Source organism: Aegilops tauschii, chromosome 3 (genome assembly GCF_002575655.3).
Source record: "Aegilops tauschii subsp. strangulata cultivar AL8/78 chromosome 3, Aet v6.0, whole genome shotgun sequence".
Lineage (NCBI taxonomy): Eukaryota > Viridiplantae > Streptophyta > Magnoliopsida > Poales > Poaceae > Aegilops > Aegilops tauschii.
In genome coordinates, this window is record NC_053037.3 from 18,603,035 (window position 1) to 18,623,160 (window position 20,126).

Sequence of the window (20,126 nt, forward strand, 5' to 3'; positions counted from 1 at the left end):
CTCAATATACCATTGAAAAAGTTCTTAATATACAATGAACATTTTTATAATACATGTTGAGCTTTTTCATATACTATCAACATGTTCTTAATATAAGATGAACATTTTTGTAATACAAATTGGACATTTTTTATGCAGTGAACTTTTTTATCATACCAAAAAAATAAAATATGGAAAAAGGAAAAAGTAAAAAATAAATAGAATAAACATAAACAAAAAAAGTAAAAACAGGAAAGAAAAAAATGAAAATAAGAAACAGAAAAAATGTAGAAACAGTGAAGCTCGACGTGCAGCTGGTGCATTGCACCAACCACATGTGCCCCATCCGCATGCACTAGCACGTCAAGCCACTTGTAGAAAAAAGGGCCATTTGTCCCGGTTCGTAAGGCCCAGTTGTCCCGGTTGGGGAACCGGGACTAAAGGGTCGGTACTCTATACCTTTAGTCCCGGTTCTTACACCAACCGGGACAGATGGCCTCCACGTGGCCGCTGCGGCGAGCCCAGGCAGGAGGGCCTTTGGTCCCGGTTGGTAGCACCAACCGGGACCAAAAGGCATCCACGCGTCAGCAGCTGGCAGGAGATGAGGTTTTTGTTTTTTTTAAAAGGGGGTGGGTTTAGGGGGTTTTGGGGGGTTAATTTAGGTGTTTCATATATTGTGTTAGCTAGCTAATTAATAGAGAGAAGTGTCCTCTCTTATCTCCGTGCTTGGTCGACGCTACGTACTATACGTATAGAGAGGACTCGACACGTTAGCTAGTAAGCAAATGAAGGAAACCATTAAATACAGAAGATCGTCATGAACATATGCATACAGAGAGAAGTGATATCGACCTCTCCTTCTCCGAGAGATTGGTCGAACAACAAGTTTTCGTATATCTATCCGACGCTACGGGCTACATATATACAATATAAGATCTCTTACAATATAATCCCCTAATTATATATGAACTTAGGGTCCACATGGTATTCTCCGTCTTTATTGATCACGTGGTCAAGAAAGAATGCCACCAATTCCTCTTGAATTACTCGCATGCGATCTGGTGCTAGGAGTTCATCCCGCATCTGAAACATCTATTAATTTGAAGAAGGGGGTCAATACATATATATGAATTAATGAAACTCAACACAAATGATGGTAATAAAATAAAATTGTGAATATTTATTGCTTACGCACTTCATATTATTTTTTAGAGTAGTCCCGCTCACAGGTCGTGTGGCGGATGGACTCGCAAACATAGTATCCACAGTAATTATTCCCAGCTTCCTGCCACAACCATTTTACAAGAAATAGAGGTAAATCAAACTGATAAGCAAGCATGCTAAATGGTATTTATAAAACTAGCGCTTGAATAACTAGGAGATGCGCGGAACTAGCTAGTAGTACTTACTTTCGGGTGTCTAAATCGCAGCTTCCCCGGCAGTCGCGGAGCTTTTGCGGTGAATTTTTTCCAAACTCTGCCAAACAAAGAAAACAATTACTTGATATCAGGAAGTGAACAAAGTTGCCGATATGGTGCGCTAAAGATTGATTTAACTTACTTCTCGAGCATTTCAGTCATGTCCGCATACTCCTGGGGATCTTTTCGTCTCGAGTCTAAGATGGTTACTAGTCCCTGCTCAAGCTTAATCTCTAGTTGAATATAGTGGAACCTGCGCATGCATGCATAACTCATCAATTACATTACTATAACCTCGACTAATAGGGAAACCGAATATGCACAAGACAGTAACACTCACTTGAAGTTGTAAGGAAAGAGTACTATATCTTTGTTTTGATTATTATCAACGATCGTAGCAAGTTGGCCTCGGTATCTTTGGCTTGAAATTCAACCGTAAATTGATCTATGAGATTTGTGTTAATGAACCCAATATCACCGATTTGTCTTTTCTTCAATTCGGCGATCTTCAATCTGCAAAATATAGTGAGGATAATTATATATACATGCAATGAAAGAGCTAAGCTATATATAGAGACTTAATGACAGAAGTAGTACTTACAGACAGTAGCAAGTGGCCGTTAATTTATCGAGGGCCTTTTGATTGAAAAACTGGAAGAACTCCTCAAATGGAACAGACAACAGATCAATTCCAACGAGGTCATGCTCCTCTTTAACTCTCAGCGTCAATGTATTCATCCCCCCAGACTCTCTGCAGGTTTTCATGTACCAATCATGGAATCTTGGCATCATCGTTGTTAGAAATCTTTCATCTTTGACGAGAGGCTTCCCGTAATGGTATTTGTGTTCGTCCACCTCCAAGAAATCATAATGTACATCGTCGGGCAGGTAATCTCCAAGATTGGTATTGGGCAAAATCTCCGGATGATTAGCGACGATATCGCTAGACACCTTGAGCGGGGGGCACGATTGGCTCGCTTGTTCGCTGAGCTGGGCAATTTTTTCCCAGCTCGTCGTTCTGCTAACCTTTGATCACTGATAGTACTTCCCGACCGCTCCGCTTCCATATATGACCTTTGAATAATGCGATCATAGTTGGATTGCGGCGGAGAAGGTGGTGCTCGCTTCAGGGCATCGATAGTGCGCTTCGCTTTCACCGGATCTATCTTCTCCTCCGGAGGTGGATGTTTCTTTGCTTTCACCCCTTCAAAGTAGTCCCTCACTTCGGCTTCCACGATCTTCTTGTTTTCCTCCACGGTCATCTCGTATGGTAACTTCTCTAGAGGCTTGAGAGATGGGCCGAATCTGTATTGCCTCCCGCCTTTGGCTGTACTGCTAGACGCTGGAGCAGACGGAGCGACTGCGGCTGTCTTCTTTCCTTGCTTACGAGACGGAGGAGAAGGACTACGACGCGCCGGAGCAGCCAGAGCGGCGGTGGGTCTCTTCCGCCTTTGCTGACTAGGCGGAGGAGGAGGCTGGCTGCTCGGGCGCGCCGGCGCAGGCGGAGAAGGAGGTGCAGTGTGTAGGGTAACGTAGCAGAAAACAAAAAAATTCTGACCTACGCACCAGCCCAGGACCACTATGGAGACTGCATACATGGTTTGATCTTTTTCGTTACCGACTCGTAGCGCAGCGGGAAGTAGAGTCGATGACGATCGGCGGTGCAGATGCCCGCAGCTAGGATTTTACAACCTCCCAACCGCGAGGATGTATACCCTCATCTGCCCCTCGGACAGCCCTCCGGGAGGTGGTCGAACAGTCCCCCGGACGGTGTCGCGGACAGCCCTTCGAGAGGACCTTCGAAACTCGGACGGTCACTCAGACAGCCCTTCGGGAGGACCTTTGAAACTCGGACGGTCACATGGACAGCCCTTCGGGAGGCACTCTCGAACTAAGACCGAAATTACAATCTCTCTACAGAGTTGCACACATACGGTGTCATCTATCCAGCAGGGCTTCGCCATCCAGAACTAGTTCCTGCCGGAACCCAGACAGCCTTTCGGCTCTACGAAACTATTTCGCGGTGAGGGAGAGAGAAGCCAGATCATTGCAATGGCACTTGTATGTGAGAAAAGAGTGAGTGTGGAGATTGCCTCTCCACCTCTATTTATAGGAAAACCCAAGGGGTAGGGGACACATGAAAAACCCAAAAATGCCCACACTTTATGTCACCCATAGAGGGCATAAAGGGCATAAAGGGATGACAAGTGGAGCCCCATGGAGGAGCTGCACCCTCCAACGTCCCACCTTCATGGGGGCCCCCCAAAGGGGGTTCCTTGATCCCCAAGTCCTTCTAGAAGCCTTTTGGGAAAAGCCCAAAAAGGTGGCTTTCCATAAATATCCCAAAAAGCACTTTCACTATTCACGACGACATTTTTCAGCGTCCGTTCGAACTGAAAATATTTATGTGGGCTTAGAACATTTCCAGTGCCCACTCAAATAATTTTCAATGCGTTCCGAAACAATTCCGGATTAGTTTCATCTGCGAAAAGCATCTGAAGTGGTTCCGGCAGCTCCGGAGCAATTCCAGCTTTTATCCCGGAAAATTCCAGAAAGTTTCCAGAATGACTCTGGCACCCTCCAAGAATTATCAGGCATGTGCCGAAACCAATTTGACTTAATAGTATATCCCGAAACAACTTTTCGGTTTCACCGAAACTCATCCGATGACCTCTCTCTGCGAAACTTTTCCGCTGTCCGAAACTTTTTCGGTGATTTTCTCTCAGACTCCCTGTCTAGTATTCAACAGATAGATGACCCTTAAGCGTGTGACCCTATAGGTTCGGTGAAGTATAGACATGACCCGGAACCCCTTCCGATCAATGATCAACATTGGGGCCGTGGACACCCATATTGACCCCTATACCCACACGAATAAATATTCGAGCGAACCTCCAGTTGCAGTGAGCTATTCCTGTTGCTTCGCGATATGTCACAAACACCCGAGGTGAGATTTATTGCATCCCCGTGGACGAACAATTTGTCCACCATGCAAGTTACCTCGTTACCGGTTTTGTTCTCTTTTCTCGTTTCCGTGTTCCGGCATCCCAGTGATCAAATCACAAGGTGTCTGGCCAGACGATTATGGATACCGTAACACCGAGAGGGCCCGAGAATATCTCTCCATCGTCGGAGGAGCAAATCCCAATCTTGAGCTATCAAGTTACTTGACATACTTTTCCATGAACCCGTAAGCCGCCGTAATAGCCACCCATTTACGGATGACGTTTAACAAACCCCAAAGTTCATGAAGCAAGCATGAAGAAACTCGATACTCTCATGGTCTAAGGAATCATGCAAACGTTAACCATCTCTGTGTTATGTACCATTAACTTGTGACGAATGAATCTCATAGCATAACATCAATCCGGGTCGATTCAACACAAATGTTCTCTTAACATTGTGCCCTCAAAGTTGATGGCATAGACATGCCCATGATCAGGAAAACAGAACCATCATGCAACACTTGAGCTAGTCTTAGAGGCCAGACCAGGAATACTTCTTACCGTTTATTATTCCACACGTGCATATGAGTCTCCCTCTGAGCCTCGTGGATATTGCAGACTCGAGAATCATTGCAGTTATAGCATGGAACATAAACATAATTATGAACTTGGAGATAAATAATATCATTTATTATTGCCTCTAGGGCATATCTCCTACAGACTCCCACTTGCACTAGAGTCAATAATCTAGTTAATGCTAATGCACTTTACACCTATGGCATACCGGTGTAAAATATGCTTTGCATGTGGTATAGCCTGATGTCCACCGGATCTGACAACTTCAGCTCCATGTGTATCTCTGCATATCCTCGCGTTTTCACGCTTTCACAAAATTCATATTTTGTGCGGACTTGGCTTTGTATATATGTGAATCATTGGTCGAAACCTGATTCCTCGGACTGAGTTATGGAGCAACTATCTGCAATAGTGTCCCATTGACCGAAGCCTTCTTGGAACCATACTAAGTTCATGAATGAACTATATGATTCAACATCTTTGTCTTTGTCGCTTCTAAAGCGGCAACATACTTCGCCTCTGTTATAGAATTCGCCACAGTAACTTGTTTGGAACAATTTCCAACTAACTGCACCACCATATTGTGTGTTACACAAAACCCTCAATTTGAATCGAAAATCGCATGGTGAAATGATGAAGATTGTATTGATGTAACCTTTTACAACGAACTCTTCATGATCTCCACTTGCGAGAAAACATGTCATCAGTGCTACTTTAGTACTCAATGATCCTTTTTTCACTGTTGTCCCATGATCAGTACTTTTGATCACTTTGGTATCTATACTCGCAACAGCTTGGGAGTATTGGACATATCTGGTTGTTTTACATACCATGGAATACATGATTAATCCAAACACATGAGTGTGTGGAATCTCCATCATGTATTCTGCTCATCAGTGTTTTGGGACACCGATTCTTGCAAAAACTCTTTCCATGTGACTTTGGCAAGAATCACTCCTTGTCGTTCTTAGTGCTGAAAGGTTTTAGCATCTTGTCAATATGTATTTTTTTCTCAGCCCTATTAGGTAAATCTATCTCCATAGATCATTATGCCTAATATCAAGGCTATTTAGCCCAAGCACTTCATCGAAAAACTATTTTCAAATGAAGTCCTAATTCATGTCAAGAAATTTATTTCCAATTAACAATGTGTCAAGCACACAAGGTTTTCAGAAATATTATTATGCTCCCACTTACTTTCTTGAAACCACAAGCATCTTCGTTACCCATTGATGAAGTCAAACCCCTTTGACCATTCCATCAAAAACGAAGATTCCAACTCCATTTTGCTCTCTTTTGTCCATTGCTGGAACTCTAAAGTTTGCATACTTACTAGCATACTCTGGACTGACAAAATACTTTGGATTGTATCACATACAAGTCCTAGGTTGTATTTCCATTTCATGGAAATTCTTTTGTCATCCATGTTTCATATCTCATGTTTGAAATATGTATTAATTGCTAGTTTAACCCGAACCGAATTTAAGCATTGCTATGGTGAGACAATCTCATTGTAGTCAACTCCTTGAACTTGTTCTTGCCACAAGTCGAGCTTAATGGATAAAACATTTTTATCCGTATCAGTTTTTAGTCCCATTACAATCCGTTAGACTCCAAGTCTTTCGGAGGGTTTATCAAGATTTAAATCTTGAATCATTTATGGAAACTAGCTCGGATTATATTGGCATTTAGCCAATTCCGGAGTGAGGGCCCATCAACGCTTCCTTGTGTATCATAGGTATACTGTTGTCTAACAACAATATCTCGTTTGCACACCTGAGAGGTTTGCACGAGCTTTGCCTACGTTGTTCAGCTGCAAGTTCGACCGAAGTCCATACATCTAATGTAGAGGCTTCCGTGTCAGTCGCACTAGGAAACTCTAGAATCACTTCCAAGGTTCCTTTCCTTTAACGTGATGACGAAGATACTTGTTATCTCGTCGAGTTGCACTGTCCTCCCACTTATCCTTTTGCAAGAACTATTCTCTTTAAAAGCATACCGTTTTGTGGCAAAAATCCTTTGCCTCGGTATAGTGGTGGGGGAATACCCAATGACTTGGCATAACTTACAAAGTAGCACTTGTCTGATTTGGAATAGGTTTGTAACCTTTTACACAAGCCCCATATTCCAAATGTTAAGAAAAGATATAACATGGTTGGGCGTACCATACCATGCCATCATTTCAACAGACCTGATGGAGCTCTTTTCAGTGTAAAAGCCGCAGTCTCTAAAGCATTACTCTTTAAAAGTGATAATGGCAAATTTATTTATGTCATCTTTGATCTTACCATGTCATAAATGTTTTGATTACATCTTCACAGACATTCCACTCATAGTGGTGTTCCGGGAGGTGTAAGTTATGAAACTCTTTTCACAACTCATCAGACATTCGCTAAACTTGTAACTCAGATATTCCTTTCCGCAATCAAATTGTAGAAACATAATTTCCTTGTTACAATAACTTCTACTTCATTTTTGAAAACCTTTTGAATGATTTCAAAAGATCCAGACTTACGTCTTATCAAGCAAATATCCATATATCTACTTGATTCATTTCTGAATATAGATTAATCCACTACTTGCAACAACATTTATTGAACTACACATCAAAATGTATGATCATCAACAAGTTTGTTGCTCGTTCCTTATGGCATGCGAACAGTATTTCAGTCACTTCACTTTTCGGAGGAAAGTTGCAAGTGTTAGATGATTAAAAATCAAACGACATCAAAATCCATCATAATGGAATTTTTCCGTGCAGGTTTCTCCAATGTGACCAAATGTAGTGCCACATATGTGTGGTATTCTCATAGTCTTGCGACATTTAGCGTCAGTGTTATGGATGTATCATTTTACCATCAATATTCATAACATGCATCCCATCTAGGATGGAAGCATGGCCCTTCATGTTATTCATAATACTGAACAACAAATGTTCTTTTATGAACAACCCTTTTGCAATAAACATTATGCAATGGGCTAGAGTGTAAGAAACTCTAAAATGAATTATGAAAGTAAACCCAGAGGTATTGTATTATTATCAATATTCATAACATACATCTCATTCATAATGAAAGTATGGCCCTTGTGTTATTCATAACATCGAACATAAAAAGTTCTCTTATGAACAACCTTCTTGCAAGATACCTTATGCAATGGGCTAGAGTTTGTAAAACTCTAAATGAATTATGAAAATAAATACAGACGGCAATACATCGATGGAAGGTATAGTAACATTTACTATGTTCCCTGTGTATACCTTAACCTCATTTTTGGCTAGTCTTTTTAGGCCATAGTAGATGTTACATTGATTCGCAACAGAATGCAATCAAGCGGGTATCTTTGTGATAACTCACAATACCCAAGAATTAGTGATTAACATGTTTAACCATAATTCCCAAGAACTATATCTTTGACCAGCCTACTATACATCAAAAACTTGTATGGCATTCATACATGAGCTGGATATTCCAGTCATCTCTCTTTCTGCCTTTATACTTCTAAATGTTTAACTTTTAGTATTTCTCCTACTCGCAAAAAAAGCACCCAACTTAAGAGTGGCGTTAGCCCCGGACTTCCTAGGTGTGTAAGTCATACTAACACCCTTTGGACACTTCCTTTCTCTTTAAGTTGTTGTTTTATTCACCTTTCATTATATGACAGGCGTTCTTCTGGATCCCTTTCCCAACAGTCAAATGCATAGTAAACACTTTTACTAATACTTGCAAACAAACATTGCTTTGTTTGTATCTGAAAATAATTTTCAGTTCCATGAATATCATATAACTATCCCAACTTTCGAAGTTTGGGTTTCATGGAAGCAAACATATTCCATTTGACCGTAACAGAATTCTAGCTTTTGGATCGAAGGACGAGAGTCACATGATCCATAGCATTAGCGGGAGGATAAGGAAAGCATGCGATAGGACAAAATCCTTCTCGTCACTTTTGAGGACAATCCTCACATTACGTTACCAAACGTAAAGTTTTCACCAGATATTTAACAGCTATTCAATTTTAACAGGGAAGTGGAAACGCGAGCCATTATTCTACAACTATTTTGCAAGAAACACTTAGACAGTGTTCATAATTAATTGCACTGAGAATTAAACAAGTTAATTCTATAGTGCGCTCCCACTCAATTCAATATCTCTCATAATTGATTTAGAGTGATTCAAGATCCATATTTCTATTCGATGCCATTGACGGGTTCATCATTGATGACACGAATTTCAATCGGTAGGCCAACTTGCCGATCACATCTCTATGTGATTCTTGTTCATCTTTCGATGGGCGTGTTCTGAGCTCAGGACTCTCCTGCCTGAACGTCAAAGACAACCAAGTGATCTTGCTGCGAGGTCTGACCTCACCCGCCTCATTCCTCTCGATTCGTTCGTGCTCATGTGTACATGGCGCACCCCGAAAAGATACGAATTTCAGATGGTGCTACACTTGGGTGAACACTAACTACTTTGATATTTTAAGTGAGAGATCACCCTAATAAAAAGCGACTACCGCGCAATCAAGAAGGGTGCATCATGAGGGATAAACATCTCAGGCAATTCATAATAGCATGATATGGTATAGCCCTTTCTGACGGAGAAGTATTTCATTCCTTCGTCTTCGGCATTCGCGTCGGTGTTCACCTTCACGAAGATTGCCACCACCTTGTCGATGCACCAGATAATATTGCTATCTTTATAGCTAATAAAATAAGTGCATTACTTAAGGTTGACACGCAGGTCATTAAAGTGACAATCATATGGCTCCAGCCATCATGCCGAATCATGACACGCAGGTCATGTTAATCAATTTACATCATATAGTCATCTCATACATAATCAAATTATTATGAGCACTGCTATACCACATCACATGCATATCCTACAAAACCAAGTTAGACGCCTCTAATCGGTTTATGCAAAATTTTATTTTTCGTGGCTTCTAAGGTTTTGACTTAAACCGCAGCTACCAACGTTTTATCATCAAGTATGATTATTCAAGTTGCTAGATTAACATCTCGGGGTGTATGAAACACGAGATAATTAAATCTCGAGCCCCATACTAAACTTCGTCATACACATGACCCCCGTACAGATCATATCTGCAATGCCCTTTCATCTGCGAATTTCATCTTTCTTTTGACTACGGCAGAACCCAAAGAACTGATAGCACTTCCATGATCAATCAGGATCACGGATTGCCAGAACTTTGTCAAATTCCACCATGCTGTCTCGAGATTGAGCAAACGCAAATTCTAGGGAAGCAACAAGAACGTCGGGTAACAGATTTCATCTGTCACCCGCATAAATAATTTTCAGCAATAGATCTCATCTACTACCTAATTATATTATGCAATACCCATACATCTCCATGTATTCTAGATCGAAACCTGCATCTACGCATAGCATGGCTCTTGATGCCACTGTAGGGTAACGCAGCAGAAAACAAAAAATTCCGACCTACGCACCAGCCCAGGACCACTATGGAGACTGCATACATGGTTTGATCTTTTTCGTTACCGACTCGTAGCGCAACGGGAAGTAGAGTCGATGACGATCGGCGGTGCAGATCCCTGCAGCTAGGATTTTACAACCTCCCAACCGCGAGGATGTATACCCTCATCTGCCCCTCGGACAGCCCTCCGGGAGGTGGTCGAACAGTCCCCTGGACGGTGTCGCGGACAGCCCTTCGGTAGAACCTTCGAAACTCAGACGGTCACTCAGACAGCCCTTCGGGAGGACCTTTGAAACTCGGACGATCACATGGACAGCCCTTCGGGAGGCACTCTCGAACTAAGACCGAAATTAGAATCTCTCTACAGAGTTGCACACATACGGTGTCATCTATCCAGCAGGGCTTCGCCGTCCAGAACTAGTTCCTGCCGGAACCCAGACAGCCTTTCGGCTCTACGAAACTATTTCACGGGGAGGGAGAGAGAAGCCAGATCATTGCAATGGCACTTGTATGTGAGAAAAGAGTGAGTGTGGAGAGTGCCTCTCCACCTCTATTTATAGGAAAACCCAAGGGGTAGGGGACACATGAAAAACCCAAAAATGCCCACACTTTATGTCACACATAAAGGGCATAAAGGGATGACAAGTGGAGCCCCATGGAGGAGCTGCACCCTCCAACGTCCCACCTTCATGGGGGCCCCCCAAAGGGGGTTCCTTGATCCCCAAGTCCTTCTAGAAGCCTTTTGGGAAAAGCCCCAAAAGGTGGCTTTCCATAAATATCCCAAAAAGCACTTTTACTATTCACGACGACATTTTTCAGCGTCCGTTCGAACTGAAAATATTTATGTGGGCTTAGAACATTTCCAGTACCCACTCAAATAATTTTCAACGCGTTCCGAAACAATTCCGGATTAGTGATTTTCATCTGCGAAAAGCATCTGAAGTGGTTCCGGCAGCTCCGGAGCAATTCCAGCTTTTATCCCGGAAAATTCCAGAAAGTTTCCAGAATGACTCTGGCACCCTCCAAGAATTATCAGGCATGTGCCGAAACCAATTTGACTTAATAGTATATCCCGAAACAACTTTTCGGTTTCACCAAAACTCATCCGATGACCTCTCTCTGCGAAACTTTTCCACTGTCCGAAACTTTTTCGGTGATTTTCTCTCAGACTCCCTGTCTAGTATTCAACAGATAGATGACCCTTAAGCGTGTGACCCTATAGGTTCGGTGAAGTATAGACATGACCCGGAACCCCTTCCGATCAATGATCAACATCGGAGCCGTGGACACCCATATTGACCCCTATACCCACACGAATAAATATTCGAGCGAACCTCCAGTTGCAGTGAGCTATTCCTGTTGCTTCGCGATATGTCACAAACACCCGAGGTGAGATTTATTGCATCCCCGTGGACGAACAATTTGTCCACCATGCAAGTTACCTCGTTACCGGTTTTGTTCTCTTTTCTCGTTTCCGTGTTCCGGCATCCCAGTGATCAAATCACAAGGTGTCTGGCCAGACGATTATGGATACCGTAACACCGAGAGGGCCCGAGAATATCTCTCCATCGTCGGAGGAGCAAATCCCAATCTTGAGCTATCAAGTTACTTGACATACTTTTCCATGAACCCGTAAGCCGCCATAATAGCCACCCATTTACGGATGACGTTTAACAAACCCCAAAGTTCATGAAGCAAGCATGAAGAAACTCGATACTCTCATGGTCTAAGGAATCATGCAAACGTTAACCATCTCTGTGTTATGTACCATTAACTTGTGACGAATGAATCTCATAGCATAACATCAATCCGGGTCGATTCAACACAAATGTTCTCTTAACATTGTGCCCTCAAAGTTGATGGCATAGACATGCCCATGATCAGGAAAACAGAACCATCATGCAACACTTGAGCTAGTTTTAGAGGCCAGACTAGGAATACTTCTTACCGTTTATTATTCCACACGTGCATATGAGTCTCCCTCCGAGCCTCGTGGATATTGCAGACTCGAGAATCATTGCAGTTATATCATTGAACATAAACATAATTATGAACTTGGAGATAAATAATATCATTTATTATTGCCTCTAGGGCATATCTCCTACAGAGTGTCGCCACGCGCCGGAGAAAGAGGCTGAGTGCCCTGACTCGCCGGAGGAGGAGGAGGAGGCGGTGGCGTCCAGTTCGGAAGGTTGATGAGCTAGCTCCTTCCGCCATAGGCATGGAGTCTTCAGAGCATAACCCAGCCGAGTCTCCCCTTCACCGGTAGGCTGGTCAAGCTCGAGGTCCTCAATTCCCTCTGTTATTTCGTCCACCATCACCCTAGCATATCCTTCTGGAATTGGACGGCAGTGAAAAGTTGCGCTGGGTTCAGGAGGTCGAACAGAGCCGACAGCCGCCTTGACTTTGAAGTTCTGCCATTGCGTCATAAGGTGGCAATGTTGAGACTCCGTGAAAGCATCCACGGGGTAGCTAGCAGGAGCCGTGAAGATAGGCTCCAGCTGAAGCAGCTCGGTGGAAGCCACGCTGCTTCTCCGCTGAGATGGCAGGGTAGCTTCGGCGGGTCGCTTGCTGCGAACTGCTTCTCGTTCCTCTATCGCTTGTACCCTTGCGTGCAGCGCCTGCAGTTGGGTCTGCTCCACTTTCTTCCTCCTCTCCTGGCATTTGTAACCGCCTGCATCCGGAAACCCAGCCTTCCACGGAACAGAGCCTGGCGTGCCTCGTGTCCGTCCAGGGTGCTCAGGATTCCCGAGGGCCATTGTGAGCTCGTCGTTCTCTCTGTCTGGAACGAACGTCCCTTGCTGCGCTGCGGCGATATAGTCCTGAAGCTTCGTGGCGGGTATTCGCATTTGCTCGTTCGTCCAAACACACTTCCCTGATAGACGGTCCAAGGTTCCGCCAACCCCGAAGAACCAAGTCCGGCAACGGTTTGGCCAGTTCAATGTCTCTGGTTCGACCCCTTTATCAAGCAGGTCATTCTCAGCCTTGGCCCACAACGGTCGGGCTTTGAGGTAGCCACCTGACCCCGTGCGATGGTGAAGCTCCTTCTTTGAAGCATTTTTCTTGTTTGTCGCTGACATCTTCTTACTCTTGTCCGATGTCTTGTGGGCCACAAATGCGGGCCAGTGATCTCTGATCTTCTCATACCGGCCGGTGAATTCTGGTGTCTTTTCGTTGTCGACAAACGTTGTTTTCAGCTCATTCTTCCACCTCCTGAATAGATCTGCCATCTTCTTAAGAGCATGAGACTTGATCAATTGCTCTTTAACTGGCTTCTCCGGATCCTCCTCTAGCGGTAGGGTGAAATTTGCCTTCAGCGCGGTCCAAAGATCATCTTTCTGCATATCGTTGACATAAGACACCTCAGGGTCTTCCTTCTAAGGCTTAAACCATTGGTGGATGCTGATCGGGATCTTGTCCCTAACAAGAACCCCGCACTGAGCAGAAAATGCTTCCTTGGTCCGGATGGGTTCAACCGGTTGGCCATCGCGCGCGATTGCTGTGATCTCAAACCTTTCATCCGAGCGCAACTTTTTCTTCGGGCCTCGTTCTTTACTGAAGTTGTGCTCGATCCGGAGGGCTAGAAAAAAGAAGAAAGACGAGAGTTAATTAATATGTATACATACCAAAACAATGAATGCATCAATTAGCTAGTCAGCACAGGCTTAATTAATATATATACCTGGCCGGACTCTGTTCGGTCACCGGAGCCGTCATAACGGTCTCCTTCTTGCACCGGCATTCGGTCACCGGAGCCATCATAATCATGTATTCTGCAAATATTACAACATGGCAATTATTATACAAACATGACAGCAGGTGGATATATTAGTGGCAAACGTAGACCTAGCTACCTAATCACAACAAGGAATCATATTAGTGGCCTCGACGCTTCTCTAGGGTTTGGGGTGGCCTCGGCAACGCTTCAAGGGTTCGGGGTGGCCTCGACGACAACGCTCGGCGATCCTCGACCCTCGAATCCTCGGCCCCTCGACGACCCTCGAACCCTCGACCCCTCGCCCCTCGAACCCTCGACGACCCTCGACCCTCGGTGACCTCTACCCTAGTTCCCGACCCTCGCCCCTCGAACCCTCGACCCCCCCCCTCATGTCGAAGTTATCGGGGAGGGGGTATATCGACTTCCCCCCTCATGTCGAAGTTATCGGGGAGGGGGTATATCGACAACGACATACCCGATAAAAAATAAGAAGAGGAAGAAGAAGAAAAAAAAAGAAGAGAAGAAGAAAGGAATAGAGGAGGAGATCGAAGAAAAAAAGAAGAAAAAAAGAGGAGAAGAAGAAAGGAATAGAGGAGGAGAAGAAAAAATAGAATAAAAAGAGAAGAAGAAGAACGGAATAGAGGAGAAGAAGAAAAAATAGAATAATTCTATTTTTTTTCTTCTCCTCCTCTACTCCTTTCTTCTTCTCCTCTTTTTTTTCTTATTTTTTCCTCTTCTTATTTTTTTCTCCTCTTCTTCCTCTCTTCTTCTTCTTCTTCTCCTTCTTCTTCTATTTCTTCCTCTTCTAATTTTCCTTTTCCCTCTCCTCTTCCTTTTCTTCTTCTTCCTTCTTCCTTCTTCCTAGATAAAACTTTTCTAAAAATCTAACTTCTGCATATATAAAAGTTTTTCTTTTTCTTCCTTCTTCCTAGCTAGATATAAAAAACTTTTTCTAAAAATGTAACTTTTCCATTTATAAAACTTTTTCTTCTTCTTCCTTCCTTCTCTTCCTTCTTCCTAAATATATATAACTTTTCAAAAAATGAAACTAAGCTAAAATGCAGTAAATCAGAGAACATACATAGATAAAACTTTTCTAAAAATCTATCTTTTGCATACATGAACATATATACACAAAGAACATAACATATTTATAAAAATGCAAAAAACAAATCATCATATATATGAACAAAAAAATCTGCAAAAAGGACATATAATCAGATATACACACATACATATACTCACACATATACATAAAATCTGGAAAAAAACATCATATATATGTGGAAAAAAACAGGGAGGAGAGGACAGGGGAAGGGGCACGGCGCCGGCCTGACCAAGGAGAGGTGCGGCGTGGTCGGGGCAGGGGCAGAGGCACGGCGTCGGTGTAGAGGGCGGTGACGGCGGCGTGGTCGGGCAGGGGCAACGGAGGCGTGGTCGATCGGGCCGGGCAGGGCGAGGCAGAGGCACGGCGAGGGCGCGCGGCGTGGTCGGGGGGCAGGGGTGATGGCGGCATGGTCGGGGCGGGGCAACGGCGGCGTCGACGGGGCGAGCTCGGGCAGCCTGGCGGCGTCGTCGGCGGCTTATATAACAAAGGCTTTAGTCCCGGTTCGTGGCAGCAACCGGGACCAATGCCCCCTTTAGTCCCGGTTGGTGCCACCAACCGGGACCAAAGGTCTCTTTTTAGCAGCCCAAAGGGCGGGAAGCAGAGGCCTTTGGTCCCGGTTGGTGGCACCAACCAGGAGTAAAGGGGGGGCATTGCTCCAGGTTGGTGCCATGGACCGGGACCAAAGGGTGGCATTGGTCTCGGTTCGTGCCACCAACCGGGACCAATGGCCTTGCACAGCGGCGTGGTGGTGGGAGTTTAGTCTCACCTCGCTAGTTGAGAGAACCCCGCACCTGTTTATAAGCTCCGCTGCCTCTTCCCTCTCGAACTCCTCTGAACTGCAGGCCTATGGGCCTAATATGACACTGCTATGCCTGTGGGCCTGCTGGGCCTTCCGCGGGCCTGAATCCTGGCCCAACTAGCTGGGTTTCTAGTCGTATTCAGGCCGTCGTGGCCCAGTAGGTGGCATTTTTTATATTGTTTTCCAGTTTTTTTGTTTTCTTTGTTGCTTTATTTTTTATTTTGTTTCTACTTACAACAAAATACTTACTGTTGCTATTTTTATTTATTTTATTAAAGTTTATTTATTTTATTTTATTAAATTTTATTTTATTTTATTTCATTAAAATTTATTTTATTTTATTTTATTTCTACCTACTTATTTTTTTAGAGTTTATTTTATTTTATTTTTTTCTACTTATTTATTAAAGTTTTTTTGTTTTTACTTTTTTATTTTATTTTGTTTCTACTTACTTATTTTATTTTATGATAATTCTTTTTGCTATTAAAGTTTTGTAACAAAAAAAGTTCATTTCTAAAATTCTTTTTGCTTTTAATGTTTTAAATAGAAAATACTTTGATAATTATTTTATGATAATGAACTCTAAAAAGGTTGAAAGTTGGCATGGTATCATCATTTCACCCACATAGCATGTGCAAAAATGTTGAGAGGGTTACGGCAAAAAGTGGATGCACTTCGTATACAAAACGGACAATCTCTTTCGAAGTATCAGGGTTTCATACAGAAACTCATCTGTTACAAAGGGATTTCATTTTTTTGAACTTATTTTAACTCCAGACTTTTTGTTTGTTCAAAATGCAGCATTCAAAGCCACATCATCAATTTTCAACCCTTTCTGACTTTATTTGTTATTTTTCATGCATTTACTGATTTTTTTAGCTATAAGACCCTGATATTCAAAAGCATTTCAAATGAACTCTAAAAAGGTTGAAAGTTAGCATGGTATCATCATTTCACCCACATAGCATGTGCAAAAAAGTTAAGAGGGTTACGGCAAAAACTAGATGCACTTCGTGTACAAAACGGACAATCTCTTTCGAAGTATCAAGGTTTTATACGGAAACTCATCTGTTACAAAGGGATTTCATTTTTTTGAACTTATTTGAACTCCAGACTTTTTGTGTGTTCAAAATGCACCATTCAAAGCCACATCATCAATTTTCAACCCTTTCAGACTTTATTTGTTATTTTTCATGCATTTACTGATTTTTTAGCTATAAGACCCTGAAATTCAAAAGCATTTCAAATGAACTCTAAAAAGGTTGAAAGTTAGCATGGTATCATCATTTCACCCACATAGCATGTGCAAAAAAGTTAAGAGGGTTACGGCAAAAACTAGATGCACTTCGTGTACAAAACGGACAATCTCTTTCGAAGTATCAAGGTTTCATACGGAAACTCATCTGTTACAAAGGGATTTCATTTTTTTGAACTTATTTGAACTCCAGACTTTTTGTGTGTTCAAAATGCACCATTCAAAGCCACAACATCAATTTTCAACCCTTTCAGACTTTATTTGTTATTTTTCATGCATTTACTGATTTTTTAGCTATAAGACCCTGAAATTCAAAAGCATTTCAAATGAACTCTGAAAAGGTTGAAAGTTGGCATGGTATCATCATTTCACCCACATAGCATATGCAAAAAAGTTGAGAGGGTTACGGCAAAAAAATAGATGCACTTCGTGTACAAAATGGACAATCTCTTTCGAAGTATCAGGGTTTCATACGGAAACTCATCTGTTACAAAGGGATTTCATTTTTTTTGAACTTATTTGAACTCCAGAATTTTTGTGTGTTCAAAATGCACCATTCATAGCCACATCATCAATTTTCAACCCTTTTTTTACTTCATTTGTTATTTTTCATGCATTTACTGATGTTTTTGAGCTAAATGACCCTGAAATTGAAAAGCACTACAAATGAACTCTGAAAAGGTTGAAAGTTGGCATGGTATCATCATTTCACCCACATAGCATGTGGTAAAAAGTTGAGAGGGTTACAGGAAAAACTGGATGCACTGCGTGCATTATATATAATTATGTGTGTCAAAAACCATTACAGATTTACATGGATAGATAAGTGACCAAATTAATAGAAGTTCATCATCACATTAAAAATAAAGTACATACATAGTTCTCATTGAACAACATATAGCTCTCCAGAGCATCTAGTTAAACCTTACATTGAAACTATGTAAAACCTTTCAATGCAGCAACAAATGCGATTATAATCACAACCAAGGTAACAATTGATCCAACGGCATAATGATACCAAGCCTCGGTATGAATGGCATATTTTCTAATCTTTCTAATCTTCAACCGCATTGCATCCATCTTGATCTTGTGATTATCGACGACATCCGCAACATGCAACTCCAATATCATCTTCTCCTCCTCAATTTTTTCTATTTTTGCCTTAAGGTAATTGTTTTCTTCTTCAACTAAATTTAACCTCTCGACAATAGGGTCGGTTGGAATTTCCGGTTCAACTACCTCCTACATAAATGAAATCTATGTCACATTGGTCGGCATAATTGTCATAAACAATAAATGAACCAAATAGTTATAAAAAGATAATATATATACCACATCCGAATCATAGACAGGACGAGGGCCGACGGGGGCGGATACCAAAACCATCGCACTATATAATAACAAGCAATAATAAAAGTAAGAAAATTAGACAAGTATCTATCTAAAGTAAGAATATTTTTTCTTTCAAAAAGAAGATAAGAACAAGAGGCTCACCACGGTGGTGCCGGCGACGAGATCGGTGCCGGCGATCGACGGCGGTGAAGACGGGGACGGGACGTGACGGACCGCTAAACCTAGACAAATCTCGGGGAAAATGGAGCTCGGAGGTCGAGTTTCGAGAGGAGAGAGCTTAACTAGTGGCTCGGGCATTTCATCGAACACCTCATGTGCATAGGAGGTGAGCTATAGCACCTCAAAGCTCTCCCCTCGCCGGCCACAAAAAACAGAGCAGCGTGGAGTGTTCTGCTCGCCGTCGAGGGGGTATATATAGCCACCTTATTGGTCCCGGTTCGTGGCTCGAACTGGGTCTAAAGGCTACCCTTCTGTCCCGGTTCTAGGCACGAACCGGGACCAATGGTTGTGGGCCAGGAGCGAGGACCATTGGTCCCGGTTCGTACCTAGAACCGGGACAAATGGGTCCACACGAACCGGGACAAATGCCTCCCGAGGCCCGGCCGCCCCCCTGGGCGCACGAACCGCGACGTATGCCGCCATGGGTCCCGGTTCGTGTAAGAACCGGGACTAATGGGCTGGCCAAGCCCCAACCAAAGCCATGTTTTCTACTAGTAGCTCGACTACAAGGACTACTGGTGCGCCAAGATCACCGTCACCAACTTCAACTACCGCATGAACTACACGCAGTGGACGCTCATCGCGCAACACCCCAACCTCAACAACGTCACCGAGGTCTTCAGCTTCCAGTACAAGCCCCTACTCCCCTACGGGAACATCAACGACACCGACATGTTCTACGGGCTCAAGCTCTACAACGACCTACTCATGGAGTCCAGCCCGTTTGGCAACGTGCAGTCGGAGGTGCTCATGCGGAAGGATGACAACACCTTCACCTTCAGCCAGGGGTGGGCCTTCCCACACAAGATCTACTTCAACGGCGATGAGTGCAAGATGCCGCCACCGGGCTCCTACCCTTACCTGCCCAACTCTGTTCCGCCACGTTCTTCATCATCACCCCTGCCTCAACGTACTTGATGTTGCTGCTGCTACTCTTGGCATCATGATCTATCCTGGTGGCATAATTTTCCAATTAATTTTGTAAAAGACAGTGCAGTCTTGTAGGTGGGGGCATTTTTGTCTTGCGAGTACTTTATCTATCTTGCAAAGAAGATATCTTCAAGTGATTCCATTGTAATCCTTAATTAGATGCAAGTTTCTTTGTATTTTTTATTTTTGGATCTTAGATTTACCTGTAATGGTTGCATGTACGATCAAAATTAGCACTATTTCGCAAAAATTCTAATTATCCCTAATTGAGATAACCATTGAAAGTACTTAGCAATCCCCACTCTAATCAATTAAGGGGGGGGGGGGGGGGGTACCTCCGAGAATGGCAGTGCGACACACAATGTAGAG

The 20,126-nt window shown here is 43.0% G+C and overlaps 1 protein-coding gene across 1 annotated transcript; it reads left to right on the top strand.

The window, feature by feature from the left end:
• Window positions 1-15,599: 15,599 nt before the first annotated feature.
• On the top strand, window positions 15,600-19,745 carry LOC109775210 (COBRA-like protein 5). Its single transcript, XM_073511468.1, has 2 exons — window positions 15,600-15,701; window positions 19,326-19,745. The coding sequence occupies exons 1-2, from the start codon at window positions 15,600-15,602 to the stop codon at window positions 19,743-19,745; spliced, it is 522 nt and encodes a 173-aa protein (XP_073367569.1).
• Window positions 19,746-20,126: the final 381 nt, after the last annotated feature.